Source organism: Jaculus jaculus, chromosome 7 (assembly GCF_020740685.1).
Source record: "Jaculus jaculus isolate mJacJac1 chromosome 7, mJacJac1.mat.Y.cur, whole genome shotgun sequence".
Taxonomy (NCBI): Eukaryota; Metazoa; Chordata; class Mammalia; order Rodentia; family Dipodidae; genus Jaculus; species Jaculus jaculus.
Window position 1 is genome coordinate 65,701,933 of NC_059108.1, and position 26,294 is coordinate 65,728,226.

The window sequence follows — 26,294 nt, forward strand, 5'->3', positions numbered from 1 at the left end:
CATTGCAGGAGCCCCAGAAGTGCTAGGGAGACTGTTGGTGATTATGATTCAAAGTTCACACTGGAAAAACCACTGTCTGAGGAGACTGTTCCTGCCTGATAGGATCAGGAATTAGGTGCCTATTTGTATAATACAGTAATGAAATTTTTGGTAGAGCATTCTTTTCTAAGAGCTGGTACTGTGTAGTTATATAATGGAAGCATGACTATATGGATGAAAGAGATTCTTTCTTTGCTCTACAGTGATGGGTGAATTTAAATCCAGTTCTTGATCTATGAATGGTGATTCACTTTCCTCCCAGGGTCCAACCCAGAGCTTGCTTGTAGATGCCTGCAGCATGTCTTGGACCTACTGTCAGTAGTTACTTTTCTAAGTGTTCTACTTGTGCTGACATGTTTTCTGAGACTTGGCCCCTACCTTACTGTCTTACTCTGCCAACACTATAAATCAGGGAGCTTGGATCCAGGGGAGTAGACAGCAAGTACACACACTACCTGGGAGGGGAGTTCCTGGTATGACCTCTCTTAAAAGAAAAAAAAAAAATCCATTTTCTCCCTGAGTCATCAGTGCTGTTTCTGTAGTTGTTTAAGTAGCAATGGCAATATTCTTTTTTTTTTTTCAAATTTTTATTAACAACTTCCATGATTATAAAAAATATCCCATGGTAATATCCTTCCTTCCCCCACTTTCCCCTTTGAAACTCCATTCTCCATCATATCTCCTCCCCATCTCAATGAGTCTCTTTATTTTGATGTCATGATGTTTTCCTCCTCTTATGATGGTCTTGTGTAGGTAGTGTCAGGCACTGTGAGGTCATGGATATCCAGGCCATTTTGTGTCTGGGGGGAGGCAATGGCAATATTCTTATAATTCTTAAGTAGATTCCAACCAAGTGGCTTAGTAAATACTCAAATACAAAATATTGTATTTACAGAGCAGTTTCTGATTTATTGAATTCAACTTCTGTTGCAAATCGAAGGTATTTATAATGTGGCTATCACTTGGCCAAAATAGGTATATTTCCTTTTTTTGTTTTTTATTTTATTTAAAATATTTTAAAATTATTATTAGTTTTTGGTTTTTCAAGGTAGGATCTCACTCTAGTCCAGGCCGAGTGGTTTTTTTTTAATGTTTTAAATAATACTATATTATTTGAGACACACACACACATAGGACCTCTAGCTATTGCAAATGAACTCCAAATAAATGTGCCACCTTGTGCATTTATCTGGCTTTATGTAGGTACTGAGGAATCAAACCTGGGTCCTTAGCCTTCACAGACAAGATCCTTGACCACTGAACCATCTCTCCAGCCCTATAATTTTAATTTTACATAACATGAAAAACAGACTTTTCACTTGGGTTGATAAATGAGCTTCTTGGGCTCTGTTTTTCTTTGTTTTTGTAAGCTGCAGGTCAGAGAAAGGAATAAGAATGCTTGAGGGATGGATTCCTTTGATCTTTTTTCCTTCCCTTTCCTCTATTTCCCTCTCTTCCCTCTCTTTCCTTTCTGACAGGGTCTTATACTGTCACTTAGGTTGGCCTAGAACTCATATTGTAGCCCAGGATGGACTTGAACTCACAGTCCTCCTACCTCAGCCTTTCTGAAAATGCTGGGATTATAGGCATGAACCAGCATGCCTGGCAAGATTTACCTTCTTAAATTACACTTTTTTTGTGGGGGGTGGGGGGTGGGGCACGTTTCAAGGTAGGGTTGCAGATGCTATAGCCCAGACTGACCTAGAATTCACTATGTAGTCTCAGGGTGGCCTCAAACTCACAGTGATCCTCCTACTTTGCCTTCTTAGTGCTGGGATGAAAAGTGTGCACCACCATGCTCCACCTAAGCTACATTTTTAAATATGACTTGCTGGTGGGGGAGGGGGCTGGAGAGATTGCTTAGTGGATAATGCACTTGTTGCTGAAGCTGGAGTACCTGAGTTTGATCTCCAGACTCCCACACAAAAAGCCAGTAGCTATGATGGGCTTCTGTAATCCCAGCATGGTGATGCTAATGGAAAGATGAGAAACGGAGACAGGAGAATTCTCTAGAAGCTGCAGGTAAGTCTAGCAAAGATGGAGAATCCAGAGTGAGAAACTCAGTCTCAAATGAAGCAGACAGGCGAGGGTGATCCAAATGTCTTTGACCTTGACATGTGCTCCATGGCATGCTTACACTCTACTCCACAAACACCTGCATGCATTCACACACACAAACAAATAATAAATAAAGACTAGGGGGCCTGGGTTCAGAACACAGACCTACCTTAGGTTTGATCTCCACTGCCCTCCCCCCCCCCTTGAAAAAAAGGAACATTGTTGAGTTCTATCACTTGCTGATACTTTGCTGTTGGAAGTAGACTGTCATGATGTCTGCAGAAATCTTACAAGAAGGCATTATTAGAAGGAAGAGGAAAATCAGACCATAGGGAAGTTCTATAGTGCCCTTGTGTGTCCTTGTCCCTCATTTCTAAGCAGGCCTCTTTTTTTTTATATTTTTATATTTTATTAATATTATATTTTCACTGAAGATTTCAGTTTGGTATGTCATTCATACTCAATCTCTGCTCCCCAACCCTCTCCCTCCATCCACACACATCCATCTGAAGACCCTAGGACCCCATTCATGCTAGGCAAGAAATTTACCACACGCTACACCTCAGTCTCTTATTTGATTCTTTTTTTTTAACCAAAAATCATTTGCACTTCTGAGATTCCTCATTGGTTTATTAATTATGAGTGTTATTTCCTTGTAAACTCTATAATATTTGGCTTTAATGTACTTGCCTGATAATTGTAACATATTTTAATCATGGTAAATTCCCATGGAGGGATGACTGTGGACATGGCTCAGTGGTTAAAAGTACTTGCTTGTTGCCAGGTGTGGTGGCACACACCTTTAATCCCAGCACTCAGGAGGCAGAGGTAGGAGGATTGCTGTGAGTTCAAGGCCACCCTGAGATGACAGAGTTAATTCCAGGTCAGCCTGGACCAGAGTGAGACCCTACCTCGAAAAACCAAAAAAAAAAAAAAAAGAGTACTTGCTTGCAAAGCCTACTGGCCTGGGTTCAATTACTCAGCCACCCATGTAAAGCTGGATTGCTGATGGGTGTTCTCTTTGGCAAGTGCCCATAGGCGCATGCGCACACACAAATAAAAGTTAACAACAACAACAAAAAAAATCCATCAACTGCAATGTACTTCAGTAGGGGGTCACTTTTGGGGTCCAGTGACATTTGTTCCCCTATACGCTGGACATTACCATTGGTACATTAATAAATAAAGATCAGATGGTACTGCATTCTTTTGATGAGTTCACTGTTAAGCAGGCCTCTTTTGATGTGAAACCTTGTAGTGTTATTTTTTGCTTGTGAATTCCTTACTGTCATTAGGTTTCTAGTTAAATATATCATATATCCCCAAGGAGAAAAACTATCCTTACAGTAAAAAGAAAAACAAGGAAGTCCAAGTGATTTCCTTATGTGATACCCCAAGCTGTAGAGACCATGGAGTGCTGTTTTCTCAGCCACCGCAGATGTACCTTTGGGTCCTTGAGTTCCCAATGACCAATGCTAGTGACGGTGATCTGCTTCCATATAATGCCTATATATAATTTCAAATTAGAAACTAGGGTATTTTTTTCCTTTTATTAATTTTTTTGTTTATTTATTTGAGAGCAACAGACAGACAGGAGGGAGGGAGAGAGAAAGACAGAAAATGTACGTGCCAGGGCTTCCAGCCACTGCAAACAAACTCCAGATGCATACGTGTTCTTGTCCATCTGGCTAACGTGGGTCCTGGGGAATCAAGCCTTGAACCAGGATCCTTAGGCTTCACAGGCAAGCACTTAACTGCTAAGCCATCTCTCCAGCCCTATTTTTCCTTTTAGTGTGTCATAGAAGGTTATAAAAAACTCATGGTCACAGTTGAAGTGGAACATATTTATGTTCTCTCTGTTCTACTTACACAGTATTGAGGATTGAACGTAGGAGCTTTGTGTATGCTAGGCAAGTGCTTTAAAACTTGTGGTCCTCACATCTTAGCATGGGAATACCCTGCCCCATATTTTCTTCTTCTAAAATATATTTTATTTATTTATTTGAGAAAGAGAAAGAAAAAGAGAGAGAGTGAATGGGCACTCCGGGACCTCCAGCCACTGCAAATGAATTCCAAACTCATGTGCCCCTAATGTATCTGGCTTACATGGGTCCTGGAGAATCAAACCAGGATCCTTTGCCTTTGCAGGCAAAACATTAACCACTAAGCCATCTCTCCAGCCCTTCTTCTTCTTTTTAAAATATTGATTTGAGACAGAGAAAGGGGAATAGGCACACCAGGTCCTCCAGATGCATGTGCCACTTTGTGCATCTATCTGGCTTATGTGGATCTTGAGGAACAAAATCTGGGTCCTTGTGCTTTGTAGGCAAGCACCTTAACTGCTAGGCCATCTTTCCAGCATCTATTTTCTTTTTAATGAGATTTTGTGTTTTTAGGGTTTTCTTTTGGAGGGGGAGGGGAATGATGGGGTTTGCTGTCAGAGACTAGCTCATATTAAACACAAGCTCCACCACTGAGCAACTCTCCCTCCCCCCATTTTAGTCCTTGAGGCTTTTTTTCATCTGTTAGTTGCTAATTAGATCATTTTATATACCAATAGGGAGTTTATATTCAGTTATTTTGAAATGTGATTGTTGTGTGAAAAAATTTCCCTGGGAGACACAAACACATGTGTCTACTCATCTCAGATAGGCAAAGATGACAAACCAAAGCAAGATTGTATCAAAATTCAACTTTGGATACAAGCGTGGTGGTGCACACCTTTAATCCCAGCATTCAGGAGGCAAAGGTAGCAGGATTGCCATGAGTTTGAGGCCCCCCTGAGACTAGTGAATTCCAGGTCTGCTTGGGCTAGAGCATCTGAGACCCTACCTTAACCAAAAAAATGAAAATTTAAAAATTTTACTTTGGTAAACCAATGAGTTTATTGAGGTTACTTACAGAGTGGAAGGGAGGAGCTATTTAAAGGAGCCTGGATGACTCAAAAGCATCTGCATCACCTGCAAAGTCCCACCCCATCCTAGATGGCAATTTCATGGAAGCTGCATCATGGAGTCCCTCTTCTGGTTAACCTACTTCCAGAGAGTCCTAGGCTTTCCCAAGATCACTTGCAGCTGCAAGGAGGGCAGGAAAGAACAACAGCTGGAATTCTGGATGAGGGTCTTAGGACCTTCTCCTCCTCTACCTACTAAGGAGTGTCACTACCTCTATTATATTACTGTGGCCATAGACCTGGCTATGATTGTATTGCTGTGCTCCAAAGTTGCCATGGCTTCCAGACCAAAGAAACTTTATTCCAGGATGACATCATGTTATGCCTAGAGAATAAAACACCATATAAGGGTGATTCTCTCAGAATACTGGGTAATTTTGCTCATAGACCTGCTTCCTTAACTCCTTTAGTTCAAGATACAAGCCATGGAACTTTTTTTTGAGGTGTAATATGTTGGGTTTGGGGTTCACAATAGAGGACTGAGATAGATGGTTTCTTGGGCTCAAAGTTTTATTCAACACTAGCTGAGAGAGTGGGGTTCCAGTAGAAATGCATGATTTGGGGGTTCAGGAGAGGCCTCCCAGAATTTATGGACCTCAAGTTTTGGGTTCTGTCCTACCTTTAACAAAGAATTGATAAAGACAAACTCAAGAAGGATAAATTATGAATTAAGTTTATTGAGGGGAAAATCACAAATTGTGGGGTTTATTTAAGGGAGGAATAACAAATTGTTGGTTTTTGAAAATACTCATGCAGAAACATTGCATAGCTTATAAGGTTTAAGAGTGATTGAGGGTTTTCTTTTGGTGGGGGGGAACTGGAGCAGAGCCGCAAGCATGTGGACTTAAGAGAAACTGAGGCTTGTAAAAAGAGAATAGAGCTGTTTGTATATGGAAAGTAGAATCTAGGAGCTTGTGTAGAGAAGCTTGGGAATTACCCGCATATGGTAGAGTCAAACCAGGAAAATCATGGATGCAATCACAGAGAGAAGTTACCCCAAACTATAAAAGCAGAGAAAAGCCATCCAAACTAAGATACCAATTTATAGTCTGCCCCCCACCCCCTCACCCAGGAAGCCGGACTCACATATATCCTTGTGGCCCTAGTGAAGTAGGTAGGCCAAAGAGAGAAACAAAGTAGAGCTAAGCTGGTGGAGTCTGTGCCCGCCCGGAGGGGGAGAAAAAAAAAGGATCTTTTATAGGCCAGGGGAAGACCCAATTGGTTGGTAGATTTCAAGAGCGGATCCCTGAGCCAGCCCCATCTATCTAGGTAGGGAGCTAAGACTGGGCAGCAGGGGGTGCTGTAGATCAGACAGTAGCCCCATTTTTGTAGTGGCATGGGGGGCAGGGGTAGTCGGAGGTGGAGTTAGCTTCTCCTTCAGTAGCTAAGAGGAAACTATGAAGTGAGTGGAGCCAGGTAGAAGTAAACTACAAACCACTTCACACTTAACAGGGGAAAAAAGGGGGAAAGATCTGTACTATACTGCATGGGATGTTAAGAGAGGAGGACTGACTAGAACTTGTAGCAGCGGGGTTGGCTGGACCCTCTGCTGAATTTTTTTTGTTTGTTTTCTTTCAAGGTAGGGTTTTACTCTATCCAGGCTGACCTGGAATTCACTATGTAGTTTCAGGTTGGCCTCAAACTCACAGTGAGCCTTCTACCTCTGCCTCCCGAGTGCTGGGATTAAAGGTGTGCACTACCACGCCTGGCTTTCTGCTGAATTTTTCTGAGGCAGTGAGACTCAGCCAACAAAGGTGGTGGCCAAGAAGAAGCTGCCCTTCAGCTCTGGTGCAGAAAGTCTTAATTACCATAATAGTAGACAGTAATTCTTCATACTTAGCCTAAACATATTGGGAAGGAGAAAAGACAAACTGAAATCTCAATTACCTCAACAGTAGGCATTGTCAGAACTGCAAGCCTACTTAGAGCATGGCCCACTGGGAGAAGGGAGAAAGTTCTGAAACTCTAACATAATGTGCATGCAATTGAATTCACTCTTTTAAGTACATAGTGAGTCACTTGAGGGGTAACACTGCCCCTCCAAAGTGAAAGCCAGGAAGTGTCCTTGGGCCTGTAAGTGAGAACCTTGGCTGTTCCACTTTGCAGGTAAGAAATATCAGAGGGCTGTGGCCCTTTCTCATCTCTTCTTTCCCAGAGGAGTTTTTTTTTTTTTTTTTTTCAATTTCGGACCCCTTCTCATGTATATTCACTATGTACTCTCAGGCTGGCCTGGAACTCACAGTGATTTGCCCACCTAGGCCTCTAGAGTGCTTGGATTAAAGGCATGCACTGCCACACCTGGCCTTCCCTAGAGGAGTTCTTTCCTAAAGGAGGTAACTATCCCTCTTTCTGGCAGATTAAGATTCCTGGGAAGATTTCCTTTTCCCAGAAAACCTGACAGGACTGACTGTTATGACCAGTTCTTTCCCCCATCAAAGGAGCTCCCATAAAAGATCCCAATCTGGGTTTCTAGGTGAGCTTTCCTATTTTCTGGGAACCCCTTCTTGCCTTCTTGGGCAAGAGCTCTGTATTCGCTCTCTTGCTCATAAACTCTAAACTCGTTCAGTAATACAATCTCTAAATTTTACCCTCTGGTCTGGATTTCATTAATTGGACATCAAAGACAAAAAGCTCAAATAGTGGTTGTTGCTACAGGCTGGGGTAGAGGGACAGGCTGTGTTGCAAGAAAGGCTATCCACCTTATTTTTAGAGACAGTGTCTCTCAGTGAACCCAGAGCTAACTAATTTTGCTAAATAAGATAGTAAGGCCCCGGGATTCTGCTTATGCCTCCCCAGCACTGGGATATCAGGTGTGCATTGTTATACCTTTCATTTTACTTAGATGCTGGGTATTTGAATTCAGGTCCTGAGGCTTGTGCAACACTTTGCCCATTAAGCCATCTCCCCAGTCTTGATAGTTTTTTTTTTTTTTTTTTTTTTTGAGGCACCAACAGACTGGCCTTTAAAAAAAAAAAAAGTGAGATAGCAAGAGAAAAAATTGGAGCACCTTCAGCCACTGCAATCAAACTCCAGACGCAGGCACCCCCTTGTGCACATGTGTGACCTTGCACACTTGTATCACTATGCATCTGTCTTATGTGGGTTATGGAATGTTGAACATGTGTCCTTAGGCTTCATGGGCAAGTGCCTTAACTACTAAGTTACCTCTCTGGCCCAGTCACTTAAATTTTAAAACAGAAAGATGGATTCACATATGTATTGTATTATCATATAGAGGCACAATGGAGGAAAAATAGTATTGTATTATAAAGCAACTGCTTTAGACCCAGGTTCCTCAAACTTTCTATGAAGGGCTAAATGGTCACAGTAAAACTTCTTAACTCTTTTTTTTAAAAAATATTTTTATTTATTTGCACAGAGAGAGAATTAATATGAATGGGTGAACTAGGGCCGCTAGCCACTGCAAACAAACTCCAGGTACATATCTTGTGCATATGGCTTATGTGGGGCCCCAGGAATTGAACCTGGGTCCTTTGGCTTTGCAGGCAAGCACCTTAGCCACTAAGTCATCTCTCCAGCCCAACTTCTCAACTCTTGTTTGTGGTACAAAAGCAGCCCTAGACAACATCCAAGCAAACAAGTATGGCTGGGTTCCAATGTCACTTACAAAAGGCCTATGAGCTAGGGATTGATGACTTTTGCTCTGTACTAGTATAGAACTATTCCCTAGGGCTGGAGAGATGGCTTAGTGGTTAAGCGCTTGCCTGTGAAGCCTAAGGACCCCGGTTCGAGGCTTGATTCCCCAGGACCCATGTTGGCCAGATGCACAAGGGGGCGCAAGGGTCTGGAATTCGATTGCGGTGGTTGGAAGCCCTGGCGTGCCCGTTCTCTCCCTCTCCCTCTCTCCCTCTCTCCCTCTCCCTCTCTCCTTCTCTCTCTGCCTGTAGCTCTCAAATAAATAAGTTAAATTTTAAAAAAGAACTATTCCCCAAATTCCTTTCCCTTCTCCTATTGACCATTGTCATGTCTCTACCTATAATAGTTCCTCATAGTTTACCAAGAGACAGGAAGCTGGGAGGAGTAGTATTCCAGGGAAGCACTAGGTGGTTAGTTTCTCTTTCTGAAACAACTATGACCTTTATAACTGTTAGCAGCCTACATTCTGGTAGCCTAAATTAGCTACATTTTTGTTAATTTTCTCTGTGTTAACAAAAATATGTTTTCAGGGCTGGAGAGATGGCTTAGCGGTTAAGCGCTTGCCTGTGAAGCCTAAAGACCCCGGTTCGAGGCTCGGTTCCCCAGGTCCCATGTTAGCCAGATGCACAAGGGGGCACACGGAGTTCGTTTGCAGAGGCTGGAAGCCCTGGCGTGCCCATTTTCTCTCTCTCCCTCTGTCTGTCTTTCTCTCTGTGTCTGTCGCTCTCAAATAAATAAATAAAATTTTTTTTAAAAAAAGTTTAAAAAAATATGTTTTCACACAAATTTTATGAAGCTAGGATTTGATAGGATAGTACAAAATATTTTGAGAGACTGTAGTAGCCATGTGATGCCAGGTAAAGAGTCCATATGGAAGCTTTTGAAGCAAACTTGAAGGCTTTGACCTCGTTCCAGGATGACTACATGGAAGCCCTGGCCAGGCTTCACCTCACAGTGACCAGAGCCTACAAGGTGAACACTGATATTAACTTCGAGGTGTTTATTCATAAAGTGGATGGTCTGTCAGATGACCATAAAATTGAAACCCAAAGAGACATTCATCAGAGGGCAAATGATGACCTTGCGGATGCTGGCTTAGAAAAAATTCACCTCAGGTAAGAGTAGAAACTCCTTAAGTATTCTAAGAAGAGATGGAGTTATGGAGGTTTGGGCTCTAGACTCACCAAGGTTGGGTTGGTAGGCAGCAGTTTGCCTTGTTTACCTATTCTGTACTGTAGACACAGGGATAGGATTTAGGAAAAATGAGTTTTACACATGCTAATTATATGGTATGGTAAAAGTGGTGTTTTCTTTTGCTTTTGTATTTAACAAGTTGTCAAACCTAAGGTTTTCACTTCACATAAAAAACATCTAACAGGGCTGGAGAGATGGCTTAGTGGTTAAGCGCTCGCCTATGAAGCCTATGGACCCCGGTTCGAGGCTCGGTTCCCCAGGTCCCACGTTAGCCAGATGCACAAGGGGGCGCACGCGTCTGGAGTTCGTTTGCAGAGGCTGGAAGCCCTGGCGCGCCATTCTCTCTCTCTCCCTCTATCTGTCTTTCTCTCTGTGTCTGTTGCTCTCAAATAAATAAATAAAAAATGAACAAAAAAATTAAAAAAAAAATCTAACAAACAAATGAATCAAGAAGTTAATTTATTCTAAAGCTACTATTTATTTTATTTATTTGAGAGAAAGAGAGAGAGAGAATGGGTACACCAGGGCCTTCAACCAATGTAAGTGAACTCCAGATGCATGCACCACCTTGTGCATCTGCCTTATGTGGGTCTGGGGAATAGAACCTGGGTTCTTTGGCTCTGCCAGCAAATGCCTTAACCAGTAAGCCATGTCTCCATTCCCTAGAGCAATTTTGATAAATAAATGTAATAGTAAATGAAGATCTGGTCTAAAAATAGTTCAGATAGAAATACCCAGAGGAAAATTTCTGCATTTTTCTTTGTGGGATAGGATGGTACATACATTATTTGTTTTGTAAATAGATATTTGGGGAGGTGAGAAGGAATGGCCTGATAAAACATTCTTTGTTTTTACCAAGGTTATTATGAATTCTAAAGGGAGCTTGTATGTGTGAGTTGTAGATATAGAAGGGAGATTATTGGTGCAATGTAGTCTTAAAAAAACTATTTGGTAAAGGAAAATGATGAAATTCTTTCTTTTTCAGCTTTTATCTGACAAGTATATATGACCATTCAATATTCGAAGCTTTTAGTAAAGTAGTTCAAAAACTGATTCCACAACTCCCAACTCTGGAGAATTTGCTAAACATCTTTATCTCAGTAAGTAAATAATTTGACCCATTAGATAAATTTACAGAAATTGAGAATAATGGCAAACAAGATCTTATTTCTTCTTGTTTTTATAGCATTTCAAGATCACTTAAGTAATACCTTTGAAGATTGCTCTTACATATTGTTTTAGATCTTTTAAAGTTTAACTTCCAAACTGTGTACTTAAAATAGTAGGCAACCATCAATATTAATAGTGCCTGAGGGGCTAGAGAGATGAGCCCAGTGGGTTAGAGTGTTTGTTGTATAAGCATGAGGACCTGAGTGCAATCCTTAAAACCCACGTTTAAAAAAAGTGAAACATGTAAAAGTACTGTAATAAAATATTAAAGAATATTACCTTATGTTGCAGTCTGGTTCGCATTGCTGGTAGAAATCACCCAACCAAGAGCAGGTTCTGGGAAAAAGAGATTTATTTTGGCTTACAGGCTCAAGGGGAAGCTCCACGATGTCAGGGGAAAACGGCAGCATGAGCAGAGGGTGGACATCAACAGGAGGGTGTGCCAAACACTGGCATGGGGAAACTGGCTATAAAGCCCATAAGCCCACCCCCAACAATACACTCCCTCCAGGAGGCATTAATTCTCAAATATCCATCAGCTGGAAACCTAGCATTCAGAACACCTAAGTTTATGGGGGACACCTGAATCAAACTACCACATTCTGCCCCTGGCCCCCATAAACTGATATCCATACATGATGTAAAATACAATGATTTCAGTCTGACTTTAAAAATCCCCATAGTTTTTATCAATTCCAATGATGTTCATACATCCCCATAGTTCAAGATCTTTTAACTGAGCCATAATACCAAAAAATAACCTCAAAAAACCCATAATGGCACAGAATAAATATTCACACTGCAAAAGATGGCATTGGGCATAGCAAAGGCATATTCAACCAATACAAGATTTAAAACAACCAGGGCAAACATCAAACTCTGTAGCTTCAAGTCCAGCAACTCTAGCCAGTGACAAATCTTCAAGTCCGATAATTCTAACCAGCAACAAGTCTCTGGCATTCCAATTCCGCCCCTCCAGCTAGGCTACTCACAGTCCTGGAAAAATTCATCGGGGCGGCAGCTCCTTGGCAGCCATCTCATGGTCCCGGCATCTCCACTGGGTCTCCACTGCAAGCCACGGTTCATCCTCATGGCCCCATGGGGTCTCCATGCAGGCAACCAGCAAACCCGCTTCACATTTCCAAAACATAAGACCATGTTGCAAACTCAATGACCCTCTTTCCAGCATTTCTTATACTCCACAATACCAGGTAGGGTGCCAATTTGTTAATCCAGGGAGGAATAAAGCAGACTTTGAAGAACAGGACACTCCTTGAGCACCCAGACCCCTTCAAAAATGTCTACATTCTTCTTGTTGCCCCAGCGCAGGTCAGCTAGCCCAGTCTCAAACGTTGTAATCTCTCAGTTGCTGCTGAACGGGCAACAGTTCACCAAAGATTTTTCTTTCTGTGCCATATCCCTCTACTCATACCAGTTCATTTCTACGCAAAGCAACCCTGCACAACTTCTCAGGACACAGGCATAACAGCAAGCTTTCACACAAACTGCTAGCCCAGTCGAAGCACAGCTCTTACCCTCATGAGTCAAACCTCACAGTCCATAGTTCTGACCAGAATAGTCCATTGAGCCGTACTTACAGCACTGCAAGGCATCTCTTAGGCCAAGGTTTCAACTCCTTCCACTTTCCTCTTGAAAATCAGCTCCAAAAAGGCTGAAGCCACATAGTCAGGTGTTTAGCAGCAATCCCACTCCTCGGTACCACTTTACTGTTGCAGTCCAGGTCGTATTGCTGGTAGAAATCACCCAACCAAGAGCAGCTTCTGGGAAAAAGAGATTTATTTTGGCTTACAGGCTCAAGGGGAAGCTCCACGATGGCAGGGGAAAACGGCGGCATGAGCAGAGGGTGGACATCAACCCCTGGCCAACATAAGGTGGACCACAGCAACAGGAGGGTATGCCAAACACTGGCATGGGTAAACTGGCTATAAAGCCCATAAGCCCACCCCCAACAATACACTCCCTCCAGGAGGCATTAATTCCCAAATATCCATCAGCTGGGAACCTAGCATTCAGAACACCTAAGTTTATGGGGGACACCTGAATCAAACCACCACACCTTACCTTAGGTAGAGAACATAAAACATTGTTTTGGTGATGAGCATTACATTTAAATAACTTTCTGTATGTCTAACACTGTACGAACAATAAGCCTAAGGAGTCTACAAATAAGGGCCCACGATTTACCTAAAATAAGTAATTTGAAATAATTTTGCATTTGCCTTTTCTTTCTTTCCTTTTTTTGTTGGATTTTCTCATATGGGGGAGAGATGGCTTAGTGATTAAGGCACTTGCCTGTGAAGCCTAAGGACCCAGATTTGATTCCCCAGTACCCACATAAGCCAGATGAACTAGCTGGTGCATACATCTGGAGTTTGTTTGCAGTGCCTCAAGGCCCTAGAACACTCATTCTCTCTCTCTCTCAAATAAAATATTTTAAAGAAGATTTTCTCATTTTAAGGAATTTGCCTTTTGTGGCAGGCTCGCACTCTAGCCCAGGCTGACTATGTAGTTTCAGGGTGGCCTCAAACTCATGGCAATCCTCCTACCTCTGCCTCCCAAGTGCTGGGATTTAAAGGCATGCACCACCATACTTGGCTGTTTTTTTTTTTTTCTTTTTTATTTATTTGTTTGTAAGCAGAGAGAGATAGAAAAGAGACAGAGAAAATGGGCACAGCAGGGCCTCTAGTCACCAAAAATGGATTCCAGATGCATGTGCCTCTTTATGCATCTGGCTTTACATGGGTACTGGGGCATCAAACCCAGACCATTAGGCTTTGCAGCAAGTGCTTTAACCAGTGAGACATCTCTCCAGCCCTCCTTTTATTTATTTCTTTTTTGAGGTAGGGTCTCACTCTGGCCCAGGCTGACTTAGAATTAACTATGTAGTCTCAGGGTGGCCTTGAACTCATGACGATCCTCCTACCTCTGCCTCCCTAGTGCTGGGATTAAAGGCATGTGCTACCACACCCAGCCTTATTTATTTTTTAAGTCCATTAGAAACTTTGACAATGAAGTTTAACTTGCAATATGATAGTAACCAAAATTGTTAGTCACTTAATTTTTGCTTATTCATATTTTACATTGGGGTATGACATAATCTTTAAATTTAAAAAATGTTCAAGCTATTAAAATTAACTTATTGATTATACAAATTAATGAATTTCACTGTGACTTTGTTCTTCTAATTTTGTATCTCATATGTTATATGCATGTATGGTACATATGTGCGAGTGCATATGTGTACACGTGTGTGTGGAGACCAAAGATTGATATCAGGTATGTTCCTTGATCACTTTTCCATCTTATTTATTGAAGCAGGGTCTCACTTGAACCCAGAGCTTGTTGGTTTAGCTAGTATATCTAGCCATGTTTTCCCAGGAATCTCCAGTCTCTCCTTTATGCTGGGATTGCAGATGGGCTGCCATGCCCACTTGGTATTTATGTGATTGCAGGAGATCTGAATTCAGATGTGGCAAATAATTTACTGACTGAGCCATCTCCCCACCCATTACTGTGACATTTTAAAAAATATCTATTTATTTGAGAGAGAGAGAGAAAGAAAGAGGCAGGTAAAGAGAGAGAGAATGTGAATGCCAGGGCCTCTAAATACTGCAAACAAACTCTGTATGCATGCACCACCTTGTGCATCTGGCTTTACATGAGTACTGGGGAATTGAAACTGGGTCCTTTGGTTTTGCTGGTAAGTGCCTTAAAATGCTAAGCCATCTCTCCAGCCCTCACTGTGACATTTTGATGCATGCATATATTGTATTCTAATCCATCCTATCCTTTTCTTTCTCTCTTCTTCCTTCCTACATGAAGCCCCTGCCACTTTCTTAATAGTTGGAATGAAGTAGCACTTTATATAAACATGAAGTGATCTGAAATTCTTGTTTTAAGGAAGCATCTTCTTTTATTTATTTTTTTTTAGAATTCTGGAATTGAAAAGGCATTTTTGTTCGATGTGGTCAGTAAAATTTATATCGCAACTGACAGTACTCCAGTGGATATGCAAACCTATGAGCTCTGCTGTGATATGATAGATGTGGTGATTGATATCTCTTGTATTTATGGGTAAGTAAAACATTCCTTAAGGCCACATTGTACTATTCTTCCCAGGGCTGGGATGTAATTCAGTGACAGAGTGCTTGATGAGCATCCTGAAGATCCTGGGGTCAATGTCCAGCACTGAAAAACAAATAAAAACACCTATCCATTCTTTTCATAACTTTTAAGGATTTTTTTACATTTACTTGTTTGACTGTAATACTTTTAAGTTACTGAGATCTATAAATAAACCATTTAGATACCATTAGTAATAGCTATCAAGCAAATGGCTATCAGTATGATTAAAGCTTTATAATAAAATTAAATCATATACCTTAATTGTCAACTCTTCCATGAGGCTGGAATTGCTACATTTGTTTTTCAGAGGAGGAAAATAATTTCAGAGTGGTTAAGGAAGGAATAGAACTAGAATTTGAGCCCAATTCTGCTGGAAAATCTGTCAGCACATCATATACCTTGTGAAGATACAGATGGATCCTAGATAAATATTTTAATTAACGACATTTCTATTATATTTTTGTTATAGGAATAGCTTCTAATTTTTAAAATCTGCTTTTGATTGGGCAGCAAATAGTTATAAAATTAAGCAAATAATACCTATTTATTATTATATATTATATGACCTTACATTCATAGAAAACAGAATTTTCTATGTACTTAAAATAATATAAAGATTGGAGAAAGTTGATTGTGTCACTAGAGGTAGAAACAATTTCATATAATTATGAATTTGCTGAGCAAGTACTGAATAAAGTGAATGTGAACTATTTGTTTATCTAATGTCAGCATATTACTGTTTATATTGGACTGTTTTATCAAGCCACAGCTGAGGTAGAGTCCATGTTTTCTCTGCTCAAGCCCCTGACCACACAGCTTTGCCTGCTTTGTCAACTGCAGTTTGTCTCACCGTGTCTCTCTTCCATCATCTAAAAACCCTTTCCCCACCCATTCAGATTTTCTCTGCTTCTGTTATACATACTCACACACTTATGTGTGCACATAATACTCAATCTCTTTCATTATGAGATAGATAAAGTGGTATTTACCTCCTAAGATTGTGATAAAGATATTAGCTCATAATGTGTCTGGTCCTGGTAGACCCTAAATAAATTATAGTTGCTTAATTACTGTTATTATTAAGCTGCTATCTCACTTTACAAATGGACCTTTTTTCAAAAATTAGCATCCTGTGATAGTCCATTATTTTTAGACCATAAGTGATTAGTCTGGGAAGCTAAATGAACCCTGATTTCAGTCTGTATGGCTGTGGTAATCAAGTACAGTGACAACACAAATAATATGGCACATATGCAATGGTATACATGTTTTATTATGCCATATGGTAATTCGATATAAATGATGTCAATTAGAGTTACTTTCATCCAGCTAAAACAAAAATGGAGAGGAAGGGATATGCAGAGGAAGCTGGTCCAAAGAATATTTCCCTGTGATAGTGTGGAATTCTGAGAAAACATTGGATTCAGTAAGAACTACTTTGGATCATGATGGCTTGTAGGTTTGGGGGTTTCTTCAGCTTGCTGAAACAGCAATGAATCAGCTATTCAACCAGCAGGGCATGAGGTGTGGGTATAGATGGAGCAGTAGTAGGCAGCCCAGCAAGCAAGTGGCCCTAGGACAAAAAGTCCTACTGTCTATAGCAAACATCTTCAGGTTGCTGGGATAAACTTCCAAAGTACACTGTTGCAGTCAGTTCCTCACTGCTGGGAGAAACATTTAACCAGAAGCATCTTAATGGGAGTAAAGGGGTTTATTTCAGGCTTAACAAATTCTAGGGGAACACTGTGGATTGTGGAAGAAGTTGGCTCCCTTTCATAGATCCAAGCAGAGATACCACCTATAGCCAGCACTAACCACCAGAGCTCAAGTGCTTTCCACATACTTTAGGCCTAGACTTAAGATCCCTGCAAACACACCTTAAGGCTGGACTCCAAGATCCACTGCAGAGACCTACTTGTTCCCTGTAGGGCTCTGCCTACTGGAGACTCAAGTTGAAAGCCTGAGTCTATGGGGCCATATACCACTACATTTAAACCCACATACACCAAAAGCCAGTTTTGTTGAACCAGTGAGTTTATTGAGGTTACTTACAGATTGTGGGATAAGGGGTTTCTTCAAGAAGGACCAAAGCAGTCACACTACTGAGAAGTCTCATCCCATACTGGATGGCACCCCCCCATGGCTACTTCAGTTCAAAGGCAGATATATCACCAAAAAGCCCACCCCAGCATAGGAGACCACTCATGGAAGCTGTATCTCTGTAGCATACTGCACCACTTGCAGGCAGTTCAGCTGGCTAGAGAGCCTAGAACACACTACACAACTTCAAGGTCGATCAATGGGAGAATCTTAGCTTTAGTTCAGAGTCTTGCAACCCTTTCCTAGACTTACTGACTTTTGTGAGCATCTGGAACTTCAAGAAAGTCCAAGGAAGGAATGTTTTAGTTTCTAAGTAACATAACCTTGGGGGGGGGGGCTTTAAGTTTCAGGTCTCTCTCACTTCTTGAATCAGATCATCCTTCTCTTCAAGAGAGAATATTTCAATTTGGAGGAATCTGCTATACCACAAATGCTGTTTATTAATTTGCAATATTTGGGACCTATTCATGTATATTTATGCATGAAAGTTTTAACAGTCACCCAGGCTTTTTTCACTATGTAGTCTCAGAGTGGCCTCAAATTCATGAATGCTGGGATTAAAGGCATGTTCCACCATGCCCAGCTCAATGGGTAAAATTTTAAATGCTTCATTTCATTTTATTATTTATTCCATTTTGACATTAAAAATTATTTTATTGGGCTGGAGGGATGGCTTAGTGGTTAAGGCACTTGCCTGAAAGGCCAAAGGACCCAGGTTCAACTCCCCAGGACCCACATAAGCCAGATGCATAAGGTGGTGCATGCATCTGGAGTTTGTTTGCAGCAGCTGGAGGCCCTGGCATGCCCCCCCTTTCTCTCTCTCTCTCTCTCTCTCTCTCTCTCAAATAAATAAAAATAAAATATAAAAAAAATTGAGAGAGAGATAGAGGGGGAAAGAGAAATAATGGGTACACCAGGGCCTTCAGCCACTATAAACGAACTCCAGATGCTTGTGCATCTGGCTAATATGGGTCCTGGGGAATCTAACCTGGATCCTTTGGCTTTGCAGGAAAATGCCTTAACCACTAAGCCATCTCTCTAGCCTCCATTTTGACATTTTTATACATATCATCTTTTTTTATTTCCCTCAATTGCTCCCTTATCTCCTCTCCCTCCCATTAGAACACTTTTTCCCTTTAAATCCTCATCTTCATTTTATGCCTTGTTTTAAAACCATTAAGTTTAATTAGTGGTGCATTCATGATTATGGATTGAAGATTATTTACTGTGAAATGGACAACTTACCAGTGGCTGATGAACATCTGATGAACTTGATTCCACCCAATAACCATTAGCTTTCATTTGGTAGTCTGGGAGAGCTGGGATCTGATTTATCCTTCATCGATGGTGAAGTACTGACAGGCTCAATCTTGTGCTGAATACCACAGCTGCTGTGAATTCATGAATGTACTGAACATGTTGTATCCAGATGATAACATTTTTCAACCCTCATCCTCATCCTAGTATTCTCACATTCTTTCATCCTCTCTTCCCTGAGGTTCCCTGAGCTTTGAGTGGTGGGTGGTTTAGATGTCTTGTTTGCTGCTGAGCAAATAATAGTCACAACTTTTTGGCAGTTCAGCCAGCTATGCATCTCTGCCCGTTGTCCTAAATTTCTGTGATCAAGTCTTCAAGCAGTACTGATTTATAGGAACAAACATACTTGTTTAGAAACCAGTTTGATATGCTATCTGTTTAGCATAACCACAGTAAGTTTCCCATTAGGGCCTGTGTACCAGGCACAAATTCCTTCCTGTGGAGCAGGCCTCAAATCCAATCAGAAAGCAGGTAGTTTCTCTCATAGCACTATTGTACCAGTGGGCATGTCTTGCCTTGCAAGTTGGTTGTGGTATTCCACAACTGAGTAGGGCCATCATCATTGATGGTCCAGTTGTATTCTCTGTATATCCTTTAAAAGAACTAAAGCCTATGCCTTAACAATTACTCCATAAAATAGAAAGGGAAGGAATATGTTCAAATTCCTTCTATGAAGTCTGTGTTACTCTAATACCAAAACCAGATAAAGATACAACAAGAAGAAAAAATTGTAGAGCAATCTTCCTGAAGAACCAAAAATTCTCAATAAAATACTAGCAAACTCTATTTAAGATCTACACCACAATCAAGTGGGTTTTATTTCACAGATGCAAGGATTGCTTAATATGTACAAATCAATAACTGTAACATATCACATAAATAAAAATCTAGGATAGAAGTTATATGATAATTAATGCAGAAAAGACCTTTGATAAAATCCAATATCCCCTCATAATATTTTTATTTTACTTTTTTGTTTTTTTGGTTTTTTTTTTTAGGTAGGGTCTAACTATCCCAGGTGCAGTCCCAGGCTGCTCTCAAACTCACAAGGATCCACCTACCTCTGCCTCCTAAGTGTTGGGATTAAAGGTGTGTGTTACCACACCCAGCTATTTTTTTATTTTTTTGAGACAGAGTTTCTTGAGCTAGAGAGATGGCTTTGGGGTTAAGGACCTGTGAAGCCTAAGGACCCAGGTTCAATTCACCAGTACCCATGTAAGCCAGATGCATAAGGTGGTGCATGTATCTGGTGTTTGTTTGCAGTGGCTGGAGGCTCTGGTGCATCCCTTCTATCTCTATCTGCCTCTTCCTCTCGCTCTTCCTCCCTTCTTTCTGAATAAACAAGTAAACAAATATTTTAACTTTTAATTTTTTAAAAAATTATTTATTTATTTATTTGAGAGCAACAGACACAGAAAGAAAGACAGATAGAGGGAGAGAGAGAGAATGGGCACACCAGGGCTTCCAGCCTCTGCAAATGAACTCCAGACGCATGTGCCCCCTTGTGCATCTGGCTAACGTGGGACCTGGGGAACCGAGCCTCGAACCGGGGTCCTTAGGCTTCACAGGCAAGCGCTTAACTGCTAAGCCATCTCTCCAGCCCATCTTTTAATTTGTTTTAGAGAGATCAAGAGAGAGAGAATTGGCACACAAGGGCCTTAGCCACTGCAATCAAACTCCAGATGCTTATTCCACCTAGTGGGCATGTGTGACCTTGCACTTGCTTCACCTTTGTGTGCCTGGCTAATGGGGGATCTGGAGAGAAGAACATGGGTCCTTAGGTTTTGCAGGCAAGTACCTTAACCACTAAGCCATTTTTCCAGCCCCAATATTTTTTTTAAATAGAGACAGGGTCTCTTGTAGCCTAGGTTGACCTCAAACTTGCTATGTGATAATGACCTTGAATTCCTGATCCACTTGCTTCTACCTCCCAAGTGTTTAGATTATAGGCATATGCCACCTTGTCTAGCAAATATTTTAATTTACTGTTGTCAGAGCATTACTTACAGCAAAATAAATTTAGTCTTAAATAGTAGCTAAGGGGCTAGAGAAATAGCTTAATGGTTAAGGTGATTACCTGCAAAGCCAATGGACCATGGTTCGATTATCCAGGACCCACATAAGCCAGATGCACAAGATGGTACATGCATGTGAAGTTTGTTTGCAGCAGCTGGAGACCCTGGTATGACCATTCATTCTCATTCTCTGTCTCTCTCTGCCTCTCTCTCAAATACATAAAAATAATTTTAAAAAATAGTAGCTAAATCCAGTGTGGTGGTACATACCTGTAACCCCAGCTACTGAGAGGTAGGTGAGCTTAGGCTAGAGGATTGAGTTCAAGGTCAGCATGGACAACACAGCAAGACCTTATCTTAAAAAAGGAATTAGCCAGGCTGGAGAGATGGCTTAGCGGTTAAGCGCCTGCCTGTGAAGCCTAAGGACCCCGGTTCGAGGCTCGATTCCCCAGGACCCGTGTTAGCCAGATGCATAAGGGGGCGCACACATCTGGAGTTCCTTTGCAGTGGCTGGAGGCCCTGGTGCGCCCATTGTCTCTCTCTCTCTCTCTCTGTCACTTTCAAATAAATAAATAATTTTTTTTAAAAAAGGAATTAGCTGGTGTGGTGGCACATACCTTTAATCCCAGCACTTGGGAGGCAGAGGTAGGATTGCCATGAATTTGAGACTACCCTGAGACTCCATAGTAAATTCCAGGTCAGCCTGGGCTATAGTGAAACCATACCTTGAAAACCAAAAAAAAAAAAAAAGATAAAAATATTAGCTAAAAATAGTGCAATGAAAGTTAATAACTCTGCGACTAGAGAGATTGCTCAGTGGTTAAAGCCATATGTTTGCAAAGCCTTCTGCTCTGGTTGCTAGCATCTGGTGTTCGTTTGCAATGGCAAGAGACCTTGGCATGTCTCCCCTAACCCTGCAACAATGAAAATTAATATTTTTATATTTCATATGGATATATCATGTGTTTATATCCTCTTTTCCCTCATCCCTGCCCCCATTCTATTGGGGATGCTCCTCAGTAGGGTTGCAGGTATTCCCCGTGGGGTTTTAGTTTATGCATTGTGGGAGCAGTAGTCAGTTAACAAATTAATTTTTTGCTAAAAGAAAGTTAATTCTCCTAAAGCCTGAGATCTGACAAGAGAGTATTTTTTAGAGCTGGGTTTATGGCTCAGTGGTAGACCTTTTGCCTAGCCTGTGAAAAATTTGAATTTAATTCCCATTGCCAGGGGCTGGGGAGAGAGGGGAAGAAGGAGTGATTGAGACTTTTTTCTTTAATGTTTTGGCAGTTATAGTGAGTTTAATTCCCCTTCCTCCTCATGCCAACAACAATAATAAAAATATTCCAGGACTAACTTTGAGAGATGCTCTTACTATTGCCCAAACTGGTCTTCATCTTCTGGGCTCAAATGGTCCTCCTCAGTAACTGATACTTCTATGTGTCCATAGACATGTCAGTTTAAAGTACTTGAAAAGCTAAAATCCCTATATTTGTTTGAAAGTACAATTCACACTCTTTATTACATCTGTCTTGTCACCTTAGCCCCTATTATATTGATAAAAGTGACACTTCAACCTCGGTATTAGTCAGATCTGGATTGAAGGTCCCAGTACTACCTCTATCATCTTATTTTCTCCCAGCCCCACTTTCCTCAGTATTTAGCTTAGAGGAAAAGAGTAGCACATGACACTTGGTAAATATTTAATAAATGATGTGTTGGGGCTAGGGAGATGGTTCAGTGAGTAAAGTGCTTGCTGCACAAGCATGAAGACCTGAGTTTAGATTCTCAGCACCCACATAAAAGTCACACTTGCCTATTTTCACAGCACTGTAGAAGTGTAGACGGAATCTCTAGTGCTTGCTGGCCAGGTAGTCCAGCTGAGTCAGTGAGCTCCAAGTTCAGGGAGAGACCCTGTCTCAAGTGCTAGAGAGATGGCTTAGCAGTTGAATGTTTGCCTGTGAAGCCTAAGGACCCTGGTTTGAGGCTCAGTTCCCCAGGATCCATGTTAGCCAGATGCACAAGGGGGCACACGTGTCTGTAGTTCGTTTGCAGTGGCTAGAAGCCCTGGCATGCCCATTCTCTCTCTCAGTCTCTTTCTCTGTCACTCTCAAATAACTAAAAATAAACAAACAAACAAAAAAAAAAGATGGGATCTGGGGAGATGCCTCAATAGGTAAAAGCACTTGCAGAATAAGCATAATGATAGTTGAGATCCCCAGAAGCCATGGAAAGCTAGATGCAGTGATGAGTGCCTATAATCCCAGCCCTGCTATAGTTAGATTGAAGATGGCGCACACACAGGAGAATTGCCAGAAGCTCACAAGCCAGCCAGAGCAGTGTTCATAGCAATGAACAAGATACTATCTCACACCTGATGGAAGGTGAGGACCAATACTTAGGGCTGTTCTCTGATCATCATACATGCACCATGTTCACATTCAACACATACACAGATTTAAAAAGGAAGGTGAAAAGTAATAGACACTTGAAGTCAACCTCTGTCCTCTCTGCACATATATACAGAATTCTGGTTCCTTATTCATACACCTTTCTATGTACTTTATATAGTTTCATATAAAGGGAAAAGGTACAGGAATGTACCCTTTGTCTGTGAGGAAAGGATTCAGAACTGAGAATACCAGTGTCTTCAGTGGATCTAATTTTGATGATTAAAGCCATAATAATATCAGCAGTTAACATTTCGTGTATGTGTTCTCAAGATTTATATTCAGTGCTGTATATGTGCCATTCCATTTAATCTTTACTAGGAAGCTTTTTGAAATGTCGACTGTGTAGATGAGGAAATTAGGGCCTAAAGAAGTCATTCAGTTTATAAACTAGGATCTGTTTCTATAGAACACACCCTAAAGTGTTAAGCCTACAGAAAATGAATAAGAGTTATGAACTCCCTTTCACTGGAATTAACTTTTTTTTTGTTTTTTTTTTGGAGGTAGGGTCTCACTCTAGCCCAGGCTGACCTAGAATTCACTATGTAGTCTCAGGATGGCCTCCCCACTCATGGCGATCCTCCTATCTCTGCCTCCTGAGTGCTGGGATTAAAGACATGCGCCACCACACCTGGCTGAATTTGCCTATTTTTAACCAAATACTTGCTGAATTTCTTTCACTGATACATATCTTTTGTTTGTGTTTTTGCTGGACCACTTGAGAATATGTTACAGACCAATTAATTCTTTGATCATGACTATGTGAGCATGGATCTCCTAAGCATTCCTGCTTTTCCTTCTTGTGAATTTAAGAGTAGAACACAGGAGCTTACATGTGCTAGACAAGTTCTCTACCACTGAGCTGTATTACTAGCCTTTCAATTTTTTTTTTGTTATTTATTTGAGAGAGAGGCACAGAGAGAGAGAGAAAAAGTGAGTGAGAAAGAGAAAATGAGCATGCCAGAGCCTCCAACCACTATAAATGAACACCAGATGCATGTGTCAGCTTGTGCATCTGTCTTACATGGGTCCTTTGGCTTTGCAGGCAAGCGCCTTGACCATTAAGCCATCTCCTCAGCCCTCAGTTCTTTTTTCCTAGCAGCTTTATCCTTGGCTCAGGATTGAATCCAGCATTGGTCTGTCATGTCTACTCAGACTCTAATTTGGAAGTTTTTAGCTCTTCTTGGGTTTTCCCAGCCTGACTGTTATAATCATGTGAATAAGAAACTTGGCTATGGAGGGAAAAGAGTTCACTTCCACACCTTAAGTGTGTTCCTCAGGTGTCTGGAGAACTGCATGTTTACCTCAACAGCCATTCACTATATCAGTAGGAGATTTGTTGTCATAGACTCTGTACCCTCTTCTGACTATGCTGCTGAGCTCTTTTGCTAAAAGGCACTGCAAGTGTAGCTGCCATCATTAAGATGATAATTTTTCTCTGTGTTGAATTGCAGTCTGTTAGGTTGTAATTTGTAGTTCTTTTTCAATGGTCAAATATGGTTTGGTTTCTGTCTCTATTTAGTCTCAAAGAAGATGGAGCAGGAACCCCCTATGACAAGGAATCAACAGCCATTATAAAACTGAATAATACAACAGTTCTTTATTTAAAAGAGGTGACAAAGTTCCTGGCACTCGTTTGCTTTGTCAGAGAGGAAAGCTTTGAAAGAAAAGGTAATTTTTTGGTGTGATTTAAAGAAGTGTTTCAGTTCATACTGCCTTTGTTGCTTGTTGAATGGGGGTGAACATAGCTTGCCTTTGAAGCTTCTAGACTTTGATCTCCTTTCTCTTGAGTGATCATGTCCATCCCTGAGACAGGCCCTATGTGGGTGAGCTTCAGAGTCAGTGTACCTTTCTGCCCCAAAGTGACCAGGTTAGAATTGGGATGAGGTAGAAGTGGAAACTAGCCAACCTTCCAGGAGCCTTTGTTTCTACATTACTGCAGGGACATACTGACAGGCTGTCTTTGGCCAGGGAGAGGACTTCTCAGCCTGCATTGAAGGTAGAGACATGTCCCTGTTACACATCTTTGGAAAGTCTTTGGTGACTATGTGACTATGTATTCTTCCCACATAAAGGAGGGGACAAGACTATTACAGTGTTAGAGGTAGGTGTTATTTGACTTCTGCATAGCACTTACACACTTGTAAGTCTTTAAATAACAAAGGTGATATGATCCCAAAAGGTGAAGATGTGACTGTACTTAATAACTCCTCCAAATATTTTTTGGGTTTTTTTTGGGGGGGTAGGATCTCACCCTTGCTTAGGCTGACTTGGAATTCATTATTATTTGGGGTTTTTTGAGGGTCTCACCCTATCCTAGGCTGGTCTGGTATTCACTGTGTAGTCTCAGGGTGGTTTTGTACTCACAATTATCCTCCTACCTCTGCCACCTGAGTTCTGGGATTAAAGGCATGTGCCATCATGCCCGGCTTCAAATATATATGTATATATATATATTTTTAATCTGACCTAAAGCCAACTTTAATGAAAACTTATACCCCAGAGTTTCAGATGAGGAGTTGTCTGCAGTGTTAAGTGCTTCTTTCTCTTTTTGTATTGTTTGATAGCTTTTTTTAAAATTAGTTATGTACACAGTGTGTATACAGTCATGTTGGTACCATTGTCAGCCTCCTCCTTGTCCTCCCCCCTCCACATGGTCCCTTCTCATTGGGGAATATGAGTCGTGCATTGTGGAGTTAGCCATCAGTTATGGATAAGAGAAAATATCACTATGAATAATGAACCAACGTGTGGCTCTAACATTCTTTCCACCTCCTCTTCTGCAAATTTCCCTGAGCCATGTTGGGTTCATTTTAGGTCTACTTAGTGATGAGGTCTTGGGAACCTCTGTGTCTCTGGATATCTGGTTTAGTGGTAGCTGAGCATTCTCTGGGTCTAGCTCCTTTACCTTTGTGCTGGTACCAGGTTCATCAAGAAGCAGAACTCTTGCTCATTTCCCCAATTACTCTTAGTTTCAGCTGGGGCCCTATTCAGGTATGATGGGCTGGATCTCTTCTTAGGATCTGCATCCATCTGAAAAAGAAGCAAATTCTCCAACAGAGAGTGAAGTTAGCACCAGATAAATGGGATGGTCATTTTTTAGATTTCAGTTACTTACTTACATGTGTGTATGCATGTGTTTGTGTGCATGTGTGCATGCACCAGGGTCTCTTGCTGCTGCATATGAATGCCTCTCCA

The 26,294-nt window shown here is 41.2% G+C and overlaps 1 protein-coding gene across 3 annotated transcripts in view; it reads left to right on the forward strand.

Annotated features, from left to right (window-relative positions):
* Rragd (Ras related GTP binding D) overlaps nucleotides 1–26,294 on the forward strand; it is an 82,996-nt gene that overhangs the window by 18,883 nt on the left and 37,819 nt on the right. For 2 of the 3 annotated variants that reach the window (XM_045155509.1, XM_004663661.2), the window contains exons 3-6: nucleotides 9,623–9,822; nucleotides 10,887–11,001; nucleotides 15,024–15,166; nucleotides 24,619–24,767. In XM_045155509.1, the coding sequence (XP_045011444.1) occupies nucleotides 9,623–9,822; nucleotides 10,887–11,001; nucleotides 15,024–15,166; nucleotides 24,619–24,767 (607 nt within the window). Of the gene's footprint in view, nucleotides 1–9,622; nucleotides 9,823–10,886; nucleotides 11,002–15,023; nucleotides 15,167–24,618; nucleotides 24,768–25,038; nucleotides 25,163–26,294 lie in introns of those variants that run through there. The other variant, XM_045155510.1, reaches the window with a different exon arrangement.